Source organism: Podarcis erhardii (assembly GCF_964252035.2).
Source record: "Podarcis erhardii genome assembly, chromosome: Z".
Taxonomy (NCBI): Eukaryota; Metazoa; Chordata; class Lepidosauria; order Squamata; family Lacertidae; genus Podarcis; species Podarcis erhardii.
Window position 1 is genome coordinate 22,334,679 of NC_138504.1, and position 23,366 is coordinate 22,358,044.

The following is a 23,366-nucleotide window of genomic DNA, read 5'->3' on the forward strand; positions in this document are numbered from 1 at the left end:
CTACGGGTGCTAACGTGGAGTAATGTCTGATAATGGAACCAGTTGAATGCAGAGCGGTCATTAAGTTCCTGTACTTGAAAGGGTGCACACCATGGGAGACGTTCGATGAGATGAAAGGGATTTATAGGGAGGATGCCCCATCGTATGACGTTGTCAAGCACTGGCATCATCAGTTAAAGTGTGGTCAGACTTCGGTGGAATAGCTCCCATTCCTGGGTGACCACAGTCCACTATTGATGAAGACACCATTCAGCAAGTGGAGGCCGCCATTTTAGAGGATTGCTGCATAACCGTTCACCAACTAGCTAATAGACTACCGTATTTTTTGCCCCATAGGACGCACCGGCCCATAGGATGCACCAAGTTTTTTTGGGGGGAAATAAAGAAAAAAAAATTTATTTTCCCCCAGGCGCTTGTGGGGCCGGCAGCGGGGAGAAGCGCTCTTCTCCCCGCCGCCCGCCTGCAGACCAGGTCCGGGGACAGCGGGAAGACGCGCTGCGCCTCCAAGCTGTCCCCAGAGCTTGCGGGGCTGGCGGCGGGGAGAAGCAAGCGTCTCCCTGCTGTCAGCCTCCAAACCACATCGGGAGACAGCGGGATGGCGGCGTTCCACCTCCCCGCTGTCCCCCGACCTTGTGGGGCTGGCGCTGCAGCTCTCCTGAAGCCTGGAGAGAGAGAGGGGTCGGTGCGCACCGACCCCTCTCGCTCTCCAGGCTTCAGCGAAAGCCTGCATTCGCCCCATAGGACGCACACACATTTCCCCTTCATTTTTGGAGGGGAAAAAGTGTGTCCTATAGGGCGAAAAATACGGTAATTACTCAGGAGGAAATATGGGTCCATCATTATGACTCAGAGACTAAATCTCATGCCAAACAATGGAAGCACTCTGCCTCACCTCCTCCAAAGTAGGCACTTCAGCCTGCAAGGTCATGTTCATGGACTTTTGGGACCATTGCGGAGTAGTGATGTTGGCTTTCCTGGCAAAGGGTACCACAATTACCAGGACATACTATGTTTCACTGCTGCAGAAATTGTGGAAGGCCATAAAAATTGAGAGGTGTGGTATGCTGACCAAAGGTGTCTGCCTCCTACAGGATAATGCCCTGATTCACAACTCGTATGTTGCTCAGACAGAAGCACAGCCCCTCGGGAGAAATGACCAGAGTAATTTTAACAGCATTCTTTGGCTTAATCATGGGTTATTTTAAGTGAAATGAATCCTAGGTTTACTGCTACCACCCTCTGCCAATCCAGCAAACTGCTTCTGATAGTTACCTACCATGGCTGGTAAATAATAACCTAATTCTATTGCCAGAGACATTCTGGCCATGCATTGGGTACCTGGGCTGAAAGTAATTTATATGCCTTTTGGAAACAATAAAAATTAGAACATACAGTCCACGTGCATGAACTCTGAGTTAATGAAGGGACTTTACTGTTCAATGAATGAGTGCCTTGGTGTTCACTTTCCTTTTAACATGTTCCAGAAGAGGTGGGAATGATTCCTTCAGTTCCGGATCAATGGGCTCCCCAGTGATGTCAATGCATGGCTGGCAAAGCCGCTCTGTGGTACCTGTCAATGATTTACCTGTACTTCCCTGGGCACAGGTGACTCAATTCCATTTTAATTGCTTTCAGATCTTACAGGGCACAAATGAGGATCAAGAGAAAAGTCCAATGAAAGGTTGCAGTGAAAGCTAGTGAGAAGGAAATGGCCATAGCAAAACCAAAGTATAAAATATCCCTCAGAAGAGTGAGCTCAGCTGTTCTGGCTCTCACTCCAGATGTAGAACTTGAACTGCCAGCTTTGTTTTCTCCCAAATGCTTGAATGCATGAATCAGAGGCAAGGCACGAAAAGATAAAACTAAGGTAAGCTAAGTTAGGATTGCTGCCTTCTTTGGTGAATGGAGGGTTCATTTGCCTTTAACAGTTATGTAGCGGACAGAAATTGCAGCTGGCCCTAACATTAGGCAGAGTGAGGCAGCTGCATCAGGTGGCAGGTGCTGGGTGGTGGCAGTGAGGTGTTGGAGGACAGAGCCATGTATCCTACTTTGCAGAAGACGGTCCTCTATTTGAAAGTATCCTGGCTCCCACTCAAAACACTCACAGAAGCTCTTACATTTGAGTAACAAAGAGATCTTTATTGAGGGAAGTGCACATTCCCATATGCCAAATACGTATTTTAAATGATATTGATGCTAATAAGTCACAGAAAGGGCAGTTTTGTCCCCAGATCTTTGAGTAGTAGTTGGTGGATGTACCAACATGCAGCCTTGCAATATACAGTAAGGCTCTTGGCTATTGTAAGGGCTTGTAGAATTCACATTTGTTGTCTGATTCTGCACTTGCAGAGTAGGATGTAGGAAGGTGATTTATGCTAAGTCAGCCCACTGGACCATCTAGGTCACTATTGTCTTCAGTGATGGGCAGTGGCTGTCCATGATTTTGGGCAAAGGTCTTTCCCAGCTCTACCTTGAGATGGAGTTTAGGACCTTCTGCCACTGACCTGCAGCCTTTCTGTACAAAGGCTATGTGGAATTTACATAGCACCGTATATGTATTGCTAATATACACAGTTTAGAGTAGAAGGGGTGTGGATGTGGAGTGTCTACCTGCATTCTCACCTGGAAGATCAGTTTGACTCTGCCCGAAATCGCCAACTCTCATCTCACCATCCATTTGCTCTCTTCATCTTTTCCATAGTTTTAAGCAGTGCCTTTTTTCTGGGGGGAAGCAGGGGTATGCATACCCCTAAACATTTTGTGAATCTAAGTTTGGCCTCATTGAGGGGCAGTATTTCAATATGAGTAGGAAAATGAGAGTACCCCAAAGCATTTTTTTAATAGAAAAAAAGTGCTGGTTTTAAGCAAACAATTCTGCCCACACCTAATCCTCCCGCCCAAAAAAATGACATAGTAATTTCATCCCCTGTCACTCCTGAGTGATCACCTGGTTATTGGGAGCTGTTTTTCCAAGATGCATTAGCAGCTCTGAGAAGAGTATTTCAATGGAGGAGGTAGCATTATAAAAGGATCTTGGCTGTACTCATTACAGTTTCATCTGAAGCACTCAGACTCTTCCTTTGTATAAATTCATCATCTTTCACTGTTAAAAAAAAATATTCCAGCTATCATTAGAACCATTTAAATAATCATATCAATAATTTAGCATCAATAGGTTTTTATTTCAAATTACAGTTTTGTTACCGCTGCTAAAATCCGATTACAAAAGTAGCGGGAGTTCTGCTGCTTCCTACCCAGAATTTTAAAAACAATTTATCCCCCTGCCCCACCTCATAACACTTGGTTTTATCTAACTAAGTCCTACGACGCATTGACCCACTGAAATCAATGGCTGCAACTAATTTGCCTGTTGATTTCAATGAGTCTACTCTGCACAGCTCTCAGTTGAATGCAACTGTATGTTTCAGCAGATTATCTGCTGAAGTGAGGTAAATCTGGAATACAATGCAACTGAGTTCAATTTTGACCTCCATAGTGCTTTGTGATGACCCCAACATGCTTTCCTAACAACAACAACAACCTGTAGAGGAAAATGACATATTGCGCTGTGATAATTGAGCATCAACAATGCTTAAGAAAATAAACTGTAGACCACAGAAAATGCAGTTCCTTGGTTAAAGTAAGCACCAGGAAATCCGCCAACGTTCTGTTCTGGGGCTTTTGTGTGTACTCTGGAAATGCATGAGTGTTGATTGTTACTTGGGAGGGACCATTGTGTACTTTTAGATAGGTAAATGCAAAATATTCAAAAGAATAACTTAACTCCTGCCACATGGAATGATTTCAGATGGAAAAGGTAAGTTGGCTCTCTGACTGGACTCAGGGCTTTATGTGCTTTAATGTATCTTCTTGCACATGGCTGATTAATTTTTGTGAGGGCTGTTTTTATTTTATTTATTCACGACCTTCTGCATTCAAAGCACTGCTCTACCACTGACCTACAGCCCTCCCCATGTAGGAGCTATAAAGTTCTTCTTGTGTGGGCTGGGATTTGGAGCAACAATAGCTGGCTCAAGTGTTTGGGGGAATTTCTTAGTTCTTACTCCCTGGTACATCTCTGAAAGTAGCCTTGGCATCAAGCTGCAGTAGGAAACTCAGACACAGGAAGCTGCTTTAAACTGAGTCAGACCACTGGCCTGTCTAACCTGGTATTGCCTACAAGCAGGGATGGCAACCTGTGGCCTTTCAGATGAATGTTGGACTACAATTCCCATCAGCCTCTCTCAGCATGGCCAGTGATAAGGGATGATGCGAGTTGTAGTCCAACAACACATGGGGTGCCACATGTTCCCCATCCCTCATCTACACTGAATAGCAGTGGCTCTCCAAGCTTTCAGACCAAGTCTTTCAAGACCAGGTATTGAATCTGGAACCTTTTGCATGCAAAGCAGGTGCTTGACTACTGAACTCCAGCTGTTCCCTAAACTGACTTGCCCAACACCACCAGCAGAGGTGGCACTTGAGTCCATGTCTGTCAGGATCAGATCTACCACATGAAGCTCATTTTATAATGAGGAATCAAATCTTATGAAAATCTCAATTCCAAGCTTTTCTTTACAGGTCTTTTAAAATTTCTGTCTCACTGCTTGAACTCAACAAGAAGCAAATAATTTTTGATCCAGTTCTACTAAGAATGGAAACAATTATTGGATATCATGTGCATTATCACACACATTTTTATGTGTATGATTACACACATTATTACCAGAGGCTGTTCTTTTTTACCTGCCGTCCATTCATTGAGTATTCCTGAGATCTTGAAAGATCAGTTGCAAAGCTTGGAGAACAGAAATGGTTTATGTATTTGGGTTGTGCACTGGATTCAAATGAGGTCCAAATCCTGGACCATATTGGGTTCATTTGGAGGAATATGGGTTGCAGCTGAGTGGGGCTGGGGTAGCTCAGAATGATCTGGGGATAGTCAGGAGGTGTGGTGTCAAGCATGAAGAAGGAGAAACCAGAAAAGGAGGGATCTACCTGGTGGCCACATACGATACAATAATCTTTATTGCCATTGTCCCATACAGAACAATGAAATTGAAAAAATCTACATCAGACATTCAAAAGCCAACAAGCCTGCTATCCCTGCTATCCCAGCCTGGTTAGCCCCCTAAAAACTCTGATTATCCATAATTAAATACAATATACACCCATAGAGAAGAAGATAGATGTAGGTATAGGTGGATACCTTCACCTTCCAAACTCTCCTTTTTCCTCCCAGGCCTCCCCACGCCTGAAGCAGCACTGTGCAGGATCAGAGCCTCCCACTTACCAGTTGGGAATCTCAGATCCTGCATGTTTCCAGTTGCTGGTTGCTGCTCATTTCATGTGTACTCTTTTTGGGAGGGGAGGAAAAGGAGGTGCAGCATCTCCTCCTTCCCCTCCTGATTGTGTGTTAAAAGAGGGTATTTTGTTGGACACAATCCTACTGTCATTGGAAGGGCATCTGAGGGGCAATAGGATAGACTGGACCTTCCTCTGAATGCAGAGAGCAGAGCTGACTGATGCCCACTGGAACTGGTAGGGTGGAAGGCGGGGAGGTCAAGAGTAGATTGAGCCAGAGCCGGTGACAGGTGGAGTCAACTCATTCTATCTTTCCCGCTCATTCTCCTCCCTGCTGAGTTCTACAAGTTTTACACAGAGGAGGTTGACAGGCAGTTCCAGGCTGGTGAGAGCCGGCTGAGGGCAGACTGGGGTTGGTGGGGCAGTGTCCTGTTCCCCTAGTTGACCTACACCCTGTGAGTGCAAAAATCTGGACTGCACTTGCTATTTCCCTGTCTGTGATCTGATGGTGCCAACAGCAAAAAGGGATGTTATGAAGGGAAGGGGGGCATAGATCCCCTAATATGGTAGAGTTGGGACCCTGAGTATCATGTAGCCCAACCCCCTTCCAAGCTCCAAAGCCTTCCCATTCCCCCAGCATGTCCCCCAAAATTGGGGGAGAAAGTACAGGAAGTGACTGTTTTAGGTGTGTGTACAACTGCACCCAAAAACATCACAAAAAGGGACGGGAACAGAATGGGGTGTTTACAGGCTTTTTCAATGGTATTTCAAATATACACAATTTCATGTAAATACACGGTGCCTTGGAATGCAAACCCCACATAAACAGGGAGATGCCTGTACACTAGATGGGGGGGAGGATTGGAAGGGAAAAAGCAGGGATAGAAGTGTGTGTGAAGGGGGCTATAAAAGCACCTTCAGGCTTAGGATTTGTCAGCCCCATCACTGATTCTCCCACCCTCAACCCCGTAAGATTATTTTTTGTCTATTGTTAAATTTTTTTTACTGCTCAAATTATGCTGTTATTATGCAAGACAAAAAAATCCTTCAAAATTATTTAGGAACAGAAAGTTGTAAGAACAGAAGAGCTTGCTGGCTTGGGCCAATAGCCCACCTTGTCCACCATCCTGTTCTCACAGTGGCCAACCAGATGCCTCTGGGACGCCCACAAGCAATGACCTGAGCACAACAGCACTCTCCCCTTCTGGGGTTTCCAGGAACTGGTATTCAGAGGCATACTGCCCGTGACAGTGGAGGCAGAACATAGCCAGTAGGATTAGTAGCCAGAAGGAGAAACAGGGAAGAGAGGAAGGAAAGAAGGAAAGAAGGAAAGAAGGAAAGAAAGAAGGAAGGAAGGAAGGAAGGAAGGAAGGAAGGAAGGAAGGAAGGAAGGAAGGAAGGAAGGATTCTGTGACTGCAGAATGCAGAACTATGGAATGCATGCACAACCTCCATTCTTTAATGGCACTCATTTGAATTCTGGTCCACTTTGCATCTGGGTTTGACTCAGTAGTTTGAAAGCTGTTGCAGGGTCACCTTCAAAGTCAGCTGAGTCTGGCTTGAAACATTCCCCCTGCCTGCCTGCCCCCTTTCACATTTCCCCATGACTGCACTCAGCAATGTTCATTTCTACAGCTGACGCTGTATCATTGGGCTATGTGCCACCCACCCCTGGCATGGAATCTAGTCTAGCCGGTTTACATTAGCCATGTGATGTAGAGTAAACTCTGGTTTAGAAGCTTATTGCCTCAGTCAATATTTGCAATCGCTTTAGGGAGGGAAGTTTTCTTTTACTCTCTCTATCTCTCTCTCTTTAAAACAGCTTTGACTGACGCAAAAGTCCCCAAGCCCCCTCAAAATCTCCGTAAATGCTGATGGGTGTGCCTCACTCACCTCCTCTTCCACAGATGTTTCCGGCTTCGAGAAGAGCTGAAAATGAAGGACAGGTTAGAGGAGCTCAGGAACAGAGTGAACGAAGACGGGGACTCTCTGGATCTAGATGACACTCTCTCCTTCGACAACCCTATTTTCCAAGAGGAAGAGGGCAATCCCATGAACAAGGTTTTCCAGGAGATAACCAGTCTCTCCTTGGCGCTGAATAAGCTGGAAGAGTTATCTGAGAACATCGACAAGAAGCAGCAGCAGGTGCTTTGCTGCACTACCGAGGAAAGCATTTGCAGGGAGAAAAAAGAGCTGAGTGCAATCAAAGACTCTTTCACCCAGGAGGCCAAAACCCTGCAGCCGAGGCTCAACAGCATCCAAGAGGCTCTCGCCAGGGACAGCAAGCAGTGGCTGGCCATTAGCCGCATACGCCACATCCAGCTCTCGGCACTTGTTGGCCGCTACCGTGACATCATTGCCCACCACTACGCCAAGGAGACACAATATGTGGAGAAGCTGAAGGAGCAGATCAGGAGGCAAACGGAACTGGCTGGCTTGGATCTCCAGGAAGAGGACATCAAGCGGATGGTGGAGAGTCCTGTGGTGCCGCGCATCGTTGGCCAAGACTTGGAAGTGCTCAGAGCCAAGCAGCATCTGGCCTTGGCGCAGGTGCGCCACCAGCAGCTGCTGGACTTGGAAGTGCAGATTGGCGAGCTGCACGCTCTCTTCCTGCACCTGGAGATCCTGGTTGCAGAGCAGCAGGAGACCATCAACAGCATCGAGTACAATGTCCTGCATACCCTTGATTACATCTCTCAGTCGAACGAGGAGGTCAAGAAAGCCCTCAAATATGAGCGGCAGTCACGGTTATCTGCTGCGTTGTCTGCAGTGCTGGGCCTCTGCGCTTGCTGCACATGCCTTTCGTGTATGGCGACTCCGAGTGTGATGAGCTGAATAAAGAAGTGTGGGCACACAGACATTTTTTCCTAGACTTAAAGGCTACCACTGGTGACTAATGATAGCACTCTGGAACATTGGATGTGCATGTCATTGCAGGTCAGTCCTGGATAGTTGCTTGGGGTGGATGGAAGCATTTGCAAGGCAACTAAATGCATCTTCACCCCCCTTTGCTTATGGATTTCGCAAAGTTTTTTTGTTCTGTTCTTAAGAGCATGAAAAGAGGCCTGCTGTGGATGCTTTTTCTGGCCAGCATCCTGTCTCCAGCCCCGCACAGCTGAATGCTTCAGGGAAGCAGACAGGCATGACGTGAAGCTGATGCAACAACAATGAAGAGGCGTTCATTTCTTCAACTATGTCTGTAGGAACATAGAAACCTGTCTTCTACTGAGTTTGACCATGGGTCCATCTAGCTTCGCAATGTCTATGTTGACTGGCAGGGGCTCTGCAGGATTTCAGGCAGGGTTCTTTCCCAGTCCTATCTGGAGATGCTGGGGACTGAAGATGGGACCTTCTGCATGCAAAGCAGGTGCTCTACTACTAAGCTGCAGTCCTTTCCCAAACAGCTCTACTGTCTCCCAGTTAAGAGGAGTTAAAACCCAGAAAGGCAGTAGAGGTCCAACCAGCCCAGAGGCCAAATCTTCTGATGAACAACACTTGAATCATAATCCCAAATGCATCTGAAAGGAAGGTACTTCTGCATATCCTCATAACACCCTCTTCTTTTCCATGTTTTCTGTGTTCCAAATGGAGACTTTGGAAATGTAGGGCTGGCCCAGTAATGCAGCAGGAGGCTTAAGTGACCTGCCAGGAAGGGGGATTAGAGGAAGGCAGGAATCAGTGCATCAAGAGTATTAGCCCTATCTTGGGGTGGGGGTTGGTGGAGGTTGCACATTTGCAGTTTGCTCCGCTTTTCTTGGGCTGGCACTGTGAAAACAGGTTCTGTGGCATCTCTCAACTCTGCTGAAGTCTAGCTTCAGTGAAACTGGAGATTACTGAAATATGTATAGCTCAAAAGAAAGTTGTAGAATGCCATAATTCACCCCCACACAACATCTTCCTTCCTCATTTTTTGCATAACAGAGTTGCCAGAAATTCTCCTGATGTGTCCATGGTTAGAATGCATTACCCTCAGTGGATGCCCCTTGGACAAGTGACTCCCCCCTCACCAGGAGGGTCTTCTCAGTGGGCCCTGCTGCTAGGGTGTGTGGCCCGTGGTACTGGCCCTGATCCACATAAAAAGAAAGTGAGGGATCCCCCCCTGCCCCACCTGTAAGACGAGGCCTTTGCACCATTTGGAACAAAGAAAAAAACCAAAAACATCGTTTGGTTTACTGGCTTTATTTCCTAGATGCTTAAATTGATCATGTGTTTTACATCCTGGCTCCATTCAGTTATGATTTCAAATGGCTTCTGGTTGGTGTAATTTGGAATAACCTACAGTATGAATTAAGGGTGTTAATGTTTACATAAGAAGGCAACGTGTGCATGCATGTAATATATCTATGTATATCTATGTACTTGTATACATGCACATTACATATGTATTAATATGCATGTGTATATAAATTTGTATAAAATCATCTTACACAATTACACAGGTTTCATACTTTCATAAGGTGTGTGTGTGGGGGGTGGGGCTTAGAGGAAAAGCCATAGGTCAGTGGCAGGGCACAAGCCTTGCTTGCAGAAGGTCCCTGGTTCACCCCATGCCATCTCCAATTAAAAAATGAGCAAGCAGTGTGCGATGGAAAAAGACTTTTCTCTCTGCCTGAGATGCTGAAGAGCTGCTGTCAGCCAGTGTAAACAATACCAGACAAATGGTCTGTCTTAAGGCAGCTTCCTATGTGCTTGCCAGGAGTCTAAAATAGTTTTCTCCACCTGCAGTCTGAAGCAGCAAATTTATTATTCTCCTAATTAACCAGTTTTATGCACCACCCTTCACAATGTCAGCAATCCTAGGGCTTTCCCCAAAATATAATTCAACTCAATTGTCTGGAAATGTGTTGCTTTAAAAGGGGGTGGGGAGGAAAGGTGAAGTTAGAGTCCTTTCTTGTATTTCTGCACAATAGTGGATAGGTGAGATATGAAGTTTTGTTTTTCTGAACTGGGATTCAGATTCAGACCCAGTCTCGATGGTCAGCTTCCAATGAACTCCAGGATGAAAAAGAGCCACCCCCCCCAAGGAGCCATATTGGGGTCTAAACAGAATTTTGCGGTTGGTGCACATTCATATATTTTAATGAATTTATTATTGCACTTAATATCCAGCTTCTCCTCCAAGGAGCTCAAGGTGGCATACATAGTGCTCCTCCTCTCCATTTTATCCTCTTAACAACCCTGTGAGGTAGGTTAGGCCGAGAAAAGGTGACTAGCCCAAAGTCACCCAGTGAGCTTCACGGCAAGGTCACTTTAACCATCACACACCATTGCCCCTCTCTATAAACAGGAGGGTTGGGGAGGGGAGGCTTACTAAGAGGAGAGCGTGTTCTGCAGCCTGGGCCAACCAGAGACATTTTGCTGTCTGAGATGACATCATCATTCAGCATGTAGAAGCTGACCATACTGTTTTACAAAACAGCATCCCATAATGTTTGGGAATTTTTAGTTTACAGAAAAGGCGTCTGAGAGGCGACATGATAGAAGTTTATAAAATTATGCATGGCCTTGAGAAAGTGGAAAAGTTTTTCTCTCACTCTCTTAACACTAGAACTCAAGGACACGCAGTGAAGCGGAATGTAGGAAGACAGACGAATACCAACAATTTCACTTTTATTTTGCCCGTTTGTTTTTTTTTAAACGAACAAAATTGTTTTAGGTTATGAAAGAAGATGATTGTTTTCCTCAGATGCAAGCACTTAATGCTAACTCTCTGAAATCAAATGGAAATATGAAAAAGGTGACTGAGTGGAAATTGGGGTTTGGACAAGTGAATGCCAGTATTTCTTTTTTAAAACAGGTTTGGTACAAAGCACAGGGTTCAAACAGCACTGCTATCTTGAAGACCCAGAAGTACAGCTGCAAATAGTCAGAGGCAATTTTTCTGTGTTTCACTGTCCACTATGTTAATATGACACTCAAGGCTAAACTCCCAGTATTAATAATAATACTAATACAGATGGTAGGTGGGTTCGTGTGCCTGATAAATATAAACAGATTCTGCTTTGGATGCAGATATGTTTTAATTAGTATGTATGTGTAAGCCGCTGCAAACTCAGATCTGCAAGAACAGAACATAAGAACTGGATATGCATTCAGCAAGCTGGGGAGAATATCAGCTTTCATTTACTCCCTGGCCCGGCCCCAAATTCTAGTCCTCATGTCTGCAATGGGAAGCCTAGTAAAATCTCAGAAGCAATGATTGCGGGGGGGGGGGGGTAGTGTTGTTGGAGTGCAGCTGTTATGCAAGACAGCCTGTGATTGGCACCTCAGACTCCTCCACAGCACCATGTCCAAGCAGAGTTAGAGCTGAAATAGTCAAATATACCTGTTTTGCAAAATATATCCAGCACGTAGTATTCTCTTACCTTTGATGCAGAATTTGAGGCTGCCTCGCTGTAGGATTCAGACTTGCTGCAGATAGGCATAATTCCTTTCATACCCTCCAACATTTCACAAGTGCAAATAATGAAAATCTTGCAATACTGCTATTCTTAAACTGAGAATTGCTGCCTGAATCCAACCCGATCTGCATGACCTGATGCCTGCACAAACCTGACCATCTCTTCATCACATTGGTGTATGTCAGGGGTAGACAACCTTGTTCACTCCAAGGGCCAGATCCTTACCCGGATCAGCCTCAAGGACCAAATCTAATGTCCCAAAGGCATCGGGTGATTTGCTGCTTTGAAGTCCTCAAAACACCTCACAGGCAGCAAGGCGCTACTATAGCAAAGGGGATATGCATTTTAGCAGCAGTTTCAATGCAAACCCTTTCCCGATTCATTGAATCCTGCTGAACTGAATCAGAGTATGCATGTCAAATCCTACTGCATGCAGGGAACCTGCTCATGCAGCCAAACTGAGCAGGATTTAGCCTCTCACCAGCTGACAAGTGTGTGTACTGTATCTGTTAAAGCCTGCTACTGTATTGTTTTCTCATGACAGTCCATGTGGCCTGCACAGCCAATGCGGAATTGATTCCCACCCCCTACCCATCAGTTAGCAGGGGCAGACCTTGGTAATATGGCATCCTGTGTGAGGCCAAAATTTGACACCCAGCCCTCACACCACCTTCCCAAAGGCGGATAAGGGAGGCACCACGCTTTGGGAAGGGAGGCATGAAGCTCTGGCAGGGTCCTAAGAGTCTTCCTTCCTCCTTCCCAAAGCTGGGCAAATGCTACTAGGGTTTGGGAAGGAAGAATGAGGACTCTAGGACCTTGTTAGAGCCCTCACATCTCCTTTCTGAACAAGGAGAATAGCTGAGAGTGCTAGGTCCACTGCTGAAGAAACCAAAGGAAAGTTTGCGCCTATTGTAAAAAAAGTACATGAACATGATTCAGCATTAGCCCTACTAGAACTGGAAAGGAAAAGTAAGAATCTGAAATTAAGACTGGTTCCAGAAGAGGAAGAGGACAAGCTCGGGGAATTCCTTACAGACAAATTTCAAGACTTCTGGAATGATGAGCTAGATGGAGAGGAAGATGAATTTATGATAACCTCAGCCTTTCGGATTGGCAGGAAGCAAGGGAAGAAGCCAAGAGATTGTTTAATTACCTTAGGATCAAAGGAACAAAGAGACAAAATATTGAACCTACATTTCCAGAAGGCCTTGGTCATTAAAAATTCTCAGATTCAAATCTTCAAGGATATTCCTAAATACTTTTTGGAGGTTAGATCTCAATTTAAAGAACTAGTTGATCTACTTAAGAAGAATAATATCCCATTCAGGTGGGAATTTCCACAAGGGCTGTCCTTTAGCTACAAAGGGAAGAAAATTAAAATAAAAACAAACCAGGATAAAGAGTTCTTTTTGGAAAGAAATCAAGAGAATCTTCAGAAAGGAACTGTCAACGAGGAGGAAGTACCGGACATCTCAAATCTATCATTTGGACTGAACCGAGCACCGACCGAGGAGGAACAACAACTTGGTGCAGTCGGTGGAAGGTCTACCCAGTAACCAAAATGTCTCTGCAACTCTTCAGTTGGAACTGCAATGGTTTGAACCACCCTCGAAAAAGGGGCCAAGTATTTCATTTATTAAAGAAGGAACATCTAGACGTAATCTGTTTACAAGAAACTCACATTGCCAGGATACATAGAAAACTTTTAACAAACAAGAGACTAGGACAAGAATTTATATCATCAGATAGAGTCAAGAAAAGAGGAGTTGTGATTTATGTCAAGGAAAAATTTGAACCAAAATTGATCTTTAAGGATGACCAAGGAAGATACCTGGCAGTGGAAATTCAAATTTATGGAGAAAAAATATTGATTGTTGGAGTTTATGCACCAAATGAGGGGAAGGCTGAATTCTTCAAGAAGTTGCATGAGACTTTAATGGACTTTTTGGACTTTAAAATCATAATGATGGGTGACATGAATGGAGTCGTCTCTACAAACATGGATAAGGCCCAAAGACAAACAATATCTAATGACGGAAGACTACCAAAGACTTTTTTTGACCTGACTGACACTATGGATTTGATCGATATTTGGAGAACTAGGAACCCTCTGGAAAGGGAGGGGACTTTCTTCTCTGAAGCAAAAATGACATGGACTAGAATTGATCAAATATGGATTTCTAGTAATCTGGCATCAAAGGTTAAAAAAACAGAAATCTGCCCAAAGACCTGCTCTGACCACAATGCTGTCAAGATGGAAATGAAACTGACAACAGCTGGAACCTTTAGATGGAGAATGAATGACACTCTCTTTGGAGATGGGGAAATTTGCAAAAAGGCCCAAGAAACACTTAAAGACTACTTCGAGATCAATTTGAGATCAGACACAGAAAAAAGAATCATTTGGGACGCAAGTAAAGCCGTGATGCGTGGCTTCCTAATACAACAGAATTCAATAAAGAGGAAAAAGCAGAATGAGAAGAAAGAGAAAATTTGGAATCTAATAAAAGAAGGGGAGAAGAAATTGAGATCTAAGCCTAAATCCCAGGAGATATTAAGAGAAATAAAATTCTATCAAACACAATATATGGAATTGACGAACCAGGAAATAGAATGGAAAATTAAACAAATGAGACAAAAGACTTTTGAATCTGCAGATAAATGTGGGAAGCTACTGTCTTGGCAACTGAAAAAGAGACAAAAATTGAATACAGTGACATCACTCGAAGTAGATGGGAAGTCTATTAATAAACCAAATGAGATAAGTAATTGTTTTCAAAGTTTCTTTAAGAAATTATACAAACAAGGGCCAAAAAATGAACAGGAGATAGAAGAATTTATTGGAAAATACGGACTATCAAAAATCTCTGAAAACAACAGAAGGAGTTTAAATGAGAAAATTACAGATCAAGAAATAGAGAGTGCCATCCAGGATATGAAGCTGGGAAAATCACCAGGACCAGATGGATTAACTGCGAGATATTATAAAGTATTGAAGGATTGGTTAATACAACCATTGAAAGAAGTCTGCAATCAAATTTTGGAGGGGAAAAAGGCTCCCGAATCGTGGAAGGAAGCATTCATCTCACTTATACCAAAGACAGAAACTGAGAAACATCAAGTCAAGAATTACCGCCCTATATCACTTTTGAACGTGGATTATAAAATTTTTGCAGACATTCTAGCAAAAAGATTCAAAAAAGTGCTGTTAGAGGAGATTCACAGGGACCAAACAGGCTTTCTACCAGGCAGGCATTTGTCAGACAATGTGAGGAATATTATAGATATTCTAGAACTTTTGGAAACTGACATAAATAGAAAAGCTGTTTTGATTTTTGTGGATGCAGAGAAAGCCTTTGACAATATTTGTTGGAGCTTTATGAAGAGGAATCTCCAAGGAATGGGGGTAGGCAAGAACTTTGAAAATGGTATAAGTGCAATTTATTCTGAGCAAAAGGCCAAACTTATTGTAAATGGTATGGTTATGGATGAAATTCCAATAGAGAAAGGGACACGACAGGGATGCCCAATTTCCCCTCTATTGTTTATATCGGTACTGGAGGTTTTCCTTAACATGATTAGAAGAGACCAGCTGGTTAAAGGTATACAGGTCGGAACTAAACATTATAAGCTAAGAGCATTTGCAGATGACCTAGTTTTGACACTACAACAGCCAGAAACTAGTACAAAAAGAGTTTTGGAACTTATTGAAATATTTGGTCAGGTAGCAGGTTTTAAATTGAATAAACACAAGACAAAGGTGTTGGAAAAAAATCTCACGGTAGGGGAAAAAGATAGTTTTCAAAGAGAAACTGGTTTGGAAATTACTAAAAAGGTAAAATATCTGGGGGTGAACTTAACATCTAAGAATGTGAATTTATTTAAAGATAATTATGAGAAATGCTGGGCTGAAGTGAAGAAAGATTTCGATATATGGTCAAGACTGAGACTTTCCTTGTTAGGCCGAATTGCTGTAATTAAGATGAATGTATTGCCGAGATTGTTGTTTTTGTTCCAGACATTGCAAATTCTAGATAAGATGGACTGTTTCAAGAAGTGGCAGAAAGATATATCTAAATTTGTCTGGCAGGGCAAAAAACCCAGAATTAAATTTAAGATTTTGACTGATGCAAAGGATAGAGGGGGCTTTGCCCTGCCGGACTTAAAACTTTATTATGAAGCAGCAGCTTTTTGCTGGCTGAAACCATGGCTACTTCTTGAGAATACAGACATTCTGGACTTGGAAGGTTATGATAATAGTTTTGGTTGGCATGCATATTTATGGTATGACAAGGTAAAGGTACATAGAAACTTTAAAAATCATATTATTAGGAAAGCATTGTATAATGTATGGAATCGATATAAAGATTTGTTTGAAAGTAAAACCCCCAGGTGGCTGTCACCAATGGAAGCTAAGGCGGTAAAAAGATTGAACATGGATACAGACTGGCCAAAATATTGTGAAATTGTAGAATATGATGGTGAAAAGCTGAAACTACAGAGTTTTGAGAAATTGAAACCTAAAGTCCGAGACTGGTTACATTATTACCAGATTAATGAAACTTTTAAGCAGGACAGAAAACTAGGATTTCAGAAGGAGAGGTCAAAGTTAGAAACAGAATTGCTAGAACCCAATACTAAGAATTTGTCTAGAATGTATAATCTGCTGCTAAAATGGAACACACAAGATGAAACGGTTAAATCAGCCATGATTAAGTGGGCACAAGATATTGGTCATGATATTATGTTTGCTGACTGGGAGCAGTTATGGACCACAGGTATTAAATTTACGGCATGTAGTGCCCTGAAAGAGAACATAATGAAAATGATCTATAGGTGGTACATGACCCCAGTCAAGCTTGCAAAGATATATCATTTGCCCAATAACAATTGCTGGAAGTGTAATGAATGTGAAGGAACTTTTTATCACCTTTGGTGGACCTGCCCAAAGATTAAGGCCTACTGGGAAATGATCTATAATGAAATTAAGAAAATCCTTAAGTGGACATTTGTAAAGAAACCGGAGGCTTTTCTCTTGGGCATGGTCGGCCAATTGGTACCAAAGAAAGATAGGACCTTTTTTATGTACGCAACAACAGCAGCAAGAATCCTTTTGGCGAAGTATTGGAAGACTAAAGAACTACCTACTCTGGAAGAATGGCAGACCAAGGTGACTGAATTTATGGGACTGGCAGAGATGACCGGCAGAATCCGTGACCAGAAGAAAGAGACAGTGGAGGAGGACTGGAAAAAATTTAAAATCTATCTTAAAAACTGTTGTAAAATTTCGGAATGTTAAGATGTCAGGGGATTGGACACTAAGAATTACAGCTATAAATCGAAATTTATAAAGCAGAAACTCTTTTTAAAGAGAATTAAATATAAAAATGGGATGAAGAATTGCTAAAAATTTTGAAATTTGGATGCAGTGAAGGGGAGGTTTGGGGAAGTCGCATTATGTTTGTTTTGTTTTTTCTTTATGTTGTAAAATCAATAAAAATTATTATAAAAAAAAAAAAAAATATATTGCCCCTGTCCTTTTGCCTCTCCTCAGAATGTGCTACCTCGGCCAGCCACACTGAACACTTCTGCATCAAACTGTAGCTGGAGGATCATAGTTTCGAGTGCTTCCATGTTAAAAACAAAGCAAAGCATATACAAATCAATCTGCTGGTAATACACTAGTTTTCTATGCATGTAAAGGAACATGGGAATATACTCTGGACCAGGAATATACTGCTTGGCCATTCAGTGAAGTGTTGCCTACTCCAATGGGTAGCAGTTCTTCCCCAGAGTCTCAGGCAGAGTTCTCTCACATTAACTGCTATGTTTTTGCAGAATGAGCCAAGTTTTGTGAATTCATTGCTCCACCCACTTTTGCCTGTGGCCCTGCCCACCACTGGCATGTGGCCCCTGGAAGGTTGCCCAGAAGGGAATGCGGCCCCTGGACAATATTCCTCACTCTTGAAGTTATAAAACAATGCCAGAAAGCACACAAGAAATAATGCCAGAAAGTACCCAATCAAACCTAGAAAAATATCAACTTAGTTTCAGAATGTCTGAAAAATTCTTTTGTTACTACTTTCCCTTGTGCTTTGCTTTGTCAACAGGCTTTTATGTGTATAATTTCTCACTCTAACCACAGACCTGGATATTTGTCCACTTAGCTCTTGGGGGAATCTTTTGTCCTTTTCCTACTTGACCTCTGAATAATTTAATTAATTCATCTGCTTTAATTTAATCAGCAAACCAGTATTAATTAAAAGGGAGATGATTCATTGAGACATTCCTTTAATCAGTGTGTAGCCCTAAAAGAAAGAAGCAAACAAAAATTGAACAGCAGCAGTCATCCTGGTCCACCTTAGGGTTTTGGATATGACTCAGGGAGGAGGCAATGTCATTATTGACCCTAGGGACATCTTTGTATCCTGGAGGAAGGGGTGGGGGAATTTAGCCATTGATAGCCTTATCCTCCACCAATTTGCCTAATCCTCCTTAAAACCATCCAGGTTGGTAGCCATCACTACTTCTTGGTGGAGCAAATTTAAGTACCACAGTGTGAATAAGTGCTACCTGTTGTTTGTCCATAACTTCTCTCCATTCAACTTCATTAGATGATCCTGTTGCAGTCTAGTGTGATGAGAAAGGAGGGAAAAACCCACATTCTGCATACCATGCATAATTTTACACACCTCTATCATTGTCCTGCTGTGAATGCTGAAGACTGCTCCCTACAAGGCCCTTTCCACCTGGCCTAGGGGGTGGGGCCCAGACTCACCCTGCTCAACATAAGAGACTCCTGGGAGGGAGGGACATTGCCTGCTGCAAGTGCTGAAGAGCCCAGACTCACTGGAACAAACTCTGGAGTTGGGGCAACTGTTGAAAGTGTTTTTAAAAGTTTTATAATAGTTTTTAATATGTTGCATTTTATTTTTTGTTTTTGTTTTTGGGGGATGGGGTAAACGTTTAGTTGGGGCTGGGGATTATTTTAATTTTAGTATAACCATAAATTGTGTGGGGGTTTCCATTAGTTTCTACTGTTTTTTTTTTTTTTTAAATATTTTTATTAATTTTACAGAATAGAAAGGAACAAAAAATAAAATACAAAAGTTTCATAAATCATATTTCTTTTACAGAATCTTTTGGACTTCCCCACATCTTCCCGAATCTGCATTATTTATAATACCAATTTCAGCATTTTGTTATCTTGTTTCATCACTTATTGTATCTTTCATTTTGTCATATTACCCTTTTCAATATATTTATAACCCAATGTTCATAATACAAAATCTTCAGCTATTTATTGTCTTATTTCATTACTTATTGTATCTTTCAATTCATTATTGTATCTTTCAATTTCATGTTACCAAAATCAAAGTTATTGTAACCATAATCTTATATATTGTGATTAGAACGTAATGCAATAAAGATTTTTCTTAATTTCACCTCTCTTTTCTTGTGCCTTAATTTTAATTTCACCTAATTACCATTGCTGGGGCTAATATTTCCTAAAAAGTGCATTTTCTTAACATTCATACAGCTTATAATATTTTTGTAAATAGTCCTTAAATTTTTTCCAGTCCTCTTCCATTTTTTCTTCTCCCAAGTCTCGGATTCTGCCAGTCATTTCCGCCAATTCCATATAATCCATCAACTGCGTCTGCCATTCCTCCAGTGTGGGTAAATCTTGTGTCTTCCAACACTTTGCGATGAGAATTCTTGCTGCTGTTGTAGCATACATAAAAAAAGTTCTATCCTTCTTTAACACATTCTGGTCTACAATGCCCAGAAGGAAGGCCTCCGGTTTCTTAGGCAAGGTATATCTAAATACCTTTTTTAACTCATTATAGATCATTTCCCAAAAGGCCTTCACTTTCGGACATGTCCACCAGAGATGAAAGAATGTCCCTTCCGCCTCTTTACACTTCCGGCATTTATTATCAGACAGGTGATATATCTTAGCAAGCTTGACTGGGGTCATGTACCACCGGTATATCATTTTCATAATATTTTCTTTCAGGGCACTACATGCCGTGAATTTCAATCCGGTGGTCCATAACCTTTCCCAGTCCTCAAACATAATGTTATGTCCAATATCCTGTGCCCACTTTATCATGGCGGATTTGACTGTCTCATCCTGTGTATTCCATTTGAGCAGCAAGTTATACATTCTTGAAAGTAATTTGTCTTTAGGTTCTAACAATTCTGTCTCTAATTTCGATTTTTCCACCTGGAACCCAACCTTTTTGTCTGTTTTGAAAATTTCTCGAATTTGGGCATAATGCAACCAGTCTCGCACCTTACTTTTTACATTTTCAAAACTCTGCAGCTTCCAATTGTCACCATCTTTTTCTATTAATTCCCAATATTTTGGCCAGTAGGCCTCCATGTTAAGTCTCTTGCGTGCCTTGGCCTCTGCCGGTGAAAGCCACCTTGGAGTTTTACTCTCCAATAAGTCTTTATATTTTGTCCAGACCATAAAGATTGCTCTTCTAACAATATGGTTTTTGAACATTTTATGAACTTTAACCTTGTCATACCACAAATACGCATGCCACCCAAAAGCGTTATCAAACCCTTCCAGATCTAGGACATCGGTGTTCTCTAACAAAAACCAATCTTTCAACCAGCAGAAGGCTGCAGATTCATAATATAACCTCAAGTCTGGCAGGGCAAATCCCCCCCTTTCTTTCGCATCTGTTAGTATTTTAAACTTAATTCGGGGCTTTTTGCCCTGCCAAACAAACTTAGAAATATCCCTCTGCCACTTTTCGAAGCATACCACTTTGTCCACAATCTGCAGGGTCTGAAACAAGAATAACATTTTCGGCAAAACATTCATCTTTATAGCTGCTATTCGGCCTAACAAGGAAAGTTTTAGTCTTGTCCAAGTTTCCAAATCCCTTTTGATTTCTGACCAACATTTCTCATAGTTGTCCTTAAACAAATTCAAGTTTTTAGAAGTCAAGAACACCCCTAAATATTTTACCTTTTTAACCACATTTAATCCTGTCTCTTTCAAAAACTCATCTGTTTCTGTAGACGTTAGGTTCTTAGCTAAAACCTTAGTCTTTTGCTTGTTCAACTTAAATCCCGCCACCCGACCATAATCAGATATTAAATCCAAAACTCTTTTTGTGCTAGAAACTGGCTCCTGTAATGTTAATACCAAGTCATCTGCAAATGCTTTCAGTTTATATTGTTTCACTCCGACCTCAATGCCCCGAACTGACCGGTCCCTTCTAATCATGTTCAAAAGCACCTCCAGGACCGAGATAAACAGTAATGGGGATAGAGGGCACCCTTGCCGTGTCCCTTTTTCAATATTGAATTCCTCCGTCACCACATTGTTTACTATCAATTTAGCTTTTTGGTCTGAATATATTGCTTCTATACCATTTTCAAACCCCCGTCCCACTCCCATCCCTTCCAAATTTTTCTTCATGAACATCCAAGAAATGTTGTCAAAGGCTTTCTCCGCATCAATAAAAATTAACGCCGCTCTAGTGTTGATATTTGTTTGTAAGAGTTCCAAGATGTCAATAATGTTTCTCGTGTTGTCAAACAAATGCCTACCCGGGAGAAAGCCTGCTTGGTCCTTGTGAATCACTTCATTCAATACCTTTTTAAATCTATTTGCCAAAATGTCTGCAAAAATTTTGTAATCCACGTTTAGGAGTGAGATGGGACGGTAGTTCTTAAGTTGAGTCTTTTCAGTTTCTGTTTTAGGAATCAATGTGATGAAAGCTTCTTTCCACGTTTCTGGTGCCTTCTTACCCTCCATAATCTGGTTACATACCTCCATCAAGGGTTGTATCAAATAGTCCTTCAAAACCTTATAATATTTGGAGGTAAGTCCATCAGGGCCTGGAGATTTGCCTAATTGGAGGTTCTGTATGGCACTCTCAATTTCCTGCTGTGTAACTTTAACATTCAGGGTTGTTCTCATTTCCTGAGGAATTTTTTGTAATCCGTTAGTTTTAATAAATTGATCTATCTCGGATTCTTTCTGCGGCCCTTGTGCATAGAGATCTTTGAAATATCTCTGGAAACATTTCCTAATTTCTTCAGGCTTCTGAACCATTCTTCCTTCAATCTCTAGATTTGTAACTGTATTTAATTTTTGTCTTTTTTTCAACTGCCATGCTAGCAGTTTCCCACATTTATTTGCTGAATCGAAAGATCTTTGTCTCATTTGTTTAATTTTCCACTCCACTTCTTGGTTTATCAGTTTCATATATTGGGCCTGGAAAAATTTCACTTCTCTCAACACTTCCTTAGACTTGGGCCTAGATCTTAATTTCCTTTCACCCTCACTTATTCTCTCCAGTATCTTCTGCTTCTTTTCATTCCAGAGTCTTTTCTTTACAGTGTTTTGTTGTATTAGAAACCCTCTCATCACCGCTTTACTTGCGTCCCAGATTGTTCTTTTTTCCACCGTAGTGTTCAGATTTATCTCAAAGTAATCTTTCAAAGTTTTTTGGGCCTTCTTCACAATCTCCTGATCTCTGAATAAAGTGTCATTCATTTTCCATCTGAAGGATCCGGTTATATTTAGTCTCAATTCCATTTTCAAAGCATTATGGTCGGAGCAAGTTTTTGGGCAGATTTCCACTTTTCTAGTTTTAGGTGCCAGTCCTTTAGTTATCCATATTTGGTCGATTCGTGTCCATGACAAATGAGCTTCAGAAAAGAAAGTTCCTTCTTTTCCTAGGGGGTTCTTGACTCTCCATATATCAATCAAATCCATATTGTCTGTCATTTCAAAAAAAGTTTTAGGTAGTCTGCCTTCTTTTGTTATATTTACACTCTGCGACTTATCCATATTTACAGAGACAACCCCATTCATATCTCCCAACATAATAATGTTGTCATAATCCAGATAGTCCAATAAAGTCTCATGCAGCTTCTTAAAAAATTCCGATTTTCCATCATTTGGCGCATAAATTCCTAAAATCAAAAATTTTTCACCATGTATGTAAATTTCAATAGCCAAAATTCTGCCTTGTTCATCTTTAAATAGAAATTTCGGTGACAGGCTCTCCTTTGCGTAGATCACTACTCCTCTTTTCTTAACTCTGTCCGAAGAAATAAATTCTTGGCCTAGCCTTTTATTGATTAGCACTTTCCGATGAAGCCTTGTCACATGTGTTTCTTGCAGGCAAATAATGTCCAATTGCTCTTTCTTCAATATATGGAATACTTTCCTTCTTTTTTCTGGGGAATTTCCGCCATTTATATTCCAACTAAGAAGTTGCAGAGACATCCTGAGTCAATTTATAGACCTTACAATGGGGTGTCTAGATCTCCCGTTCCCGGCGGTGGCAGTGATGGTCCAGCTCCAGGCTGTTTAGTTCCTGGTGGTAGAGGTGGCCAAGACGCAACTGCTCCTTTCTGGAGGTCTTCCCCGTTGTCGTGAAGAAACTTCTGCTGGTCCTCTGGTGTTCTAATTCTAGTTTTCCTTCCTTTATAGCTAAATGATAGTCCTTGCGGGAACTCCCACCTATAAGGAATTGTGTTGTTTCTCAGCAACTTTGCCAGTTCCAAGTATGAGGCTCTAAGATCCAATAACAATTTAGGTATATCTCTGTAAATTTCAGCCTTTTTACCTTCTATCTCTAGAGATTTTTTGAAGTGTAGGCCTAGTATCTTGTCTCTTTC

At 41.9% G+C, this 23,366-nt stretch overlaps 1 protein-coding gene across 3 annotated transcripts in view; it reads left to right on the top strand.

Annotated features, from left to right (window-relative positions):
- The first annotated feature begins 1,665 nt into the window (after positions 1–1,665).
- LOC309334006 (syntaxin-3-like) overlaps positions 1,666–23,366 on the top strand; it is a 31,682-nt gene continuing 9,981 nt past the window's right edge. The window contains exons 1-2 of one of the 3 annotated variants that reach the window (XR_014152782.1): positions 1,666–1,867; positions 7,212–8,833. Coding sequence is in view for 2 of the 3 variants with exons in the window: in XM_081848166.1 (XP_081704292.1) it covers positions 1,827–1,867; positions 7,212–8,139 (969 nt within the window). In the remaining variant the exon portion in view is untranslated. Of the gene's footprint in view, positions 1,868–7,126; positions 9,738–23,366 lie in introns of those variants that run through there. The other 2 variants (XM_081848167.1, XM_081848166.1) reach the window with 2 other exon arrangements.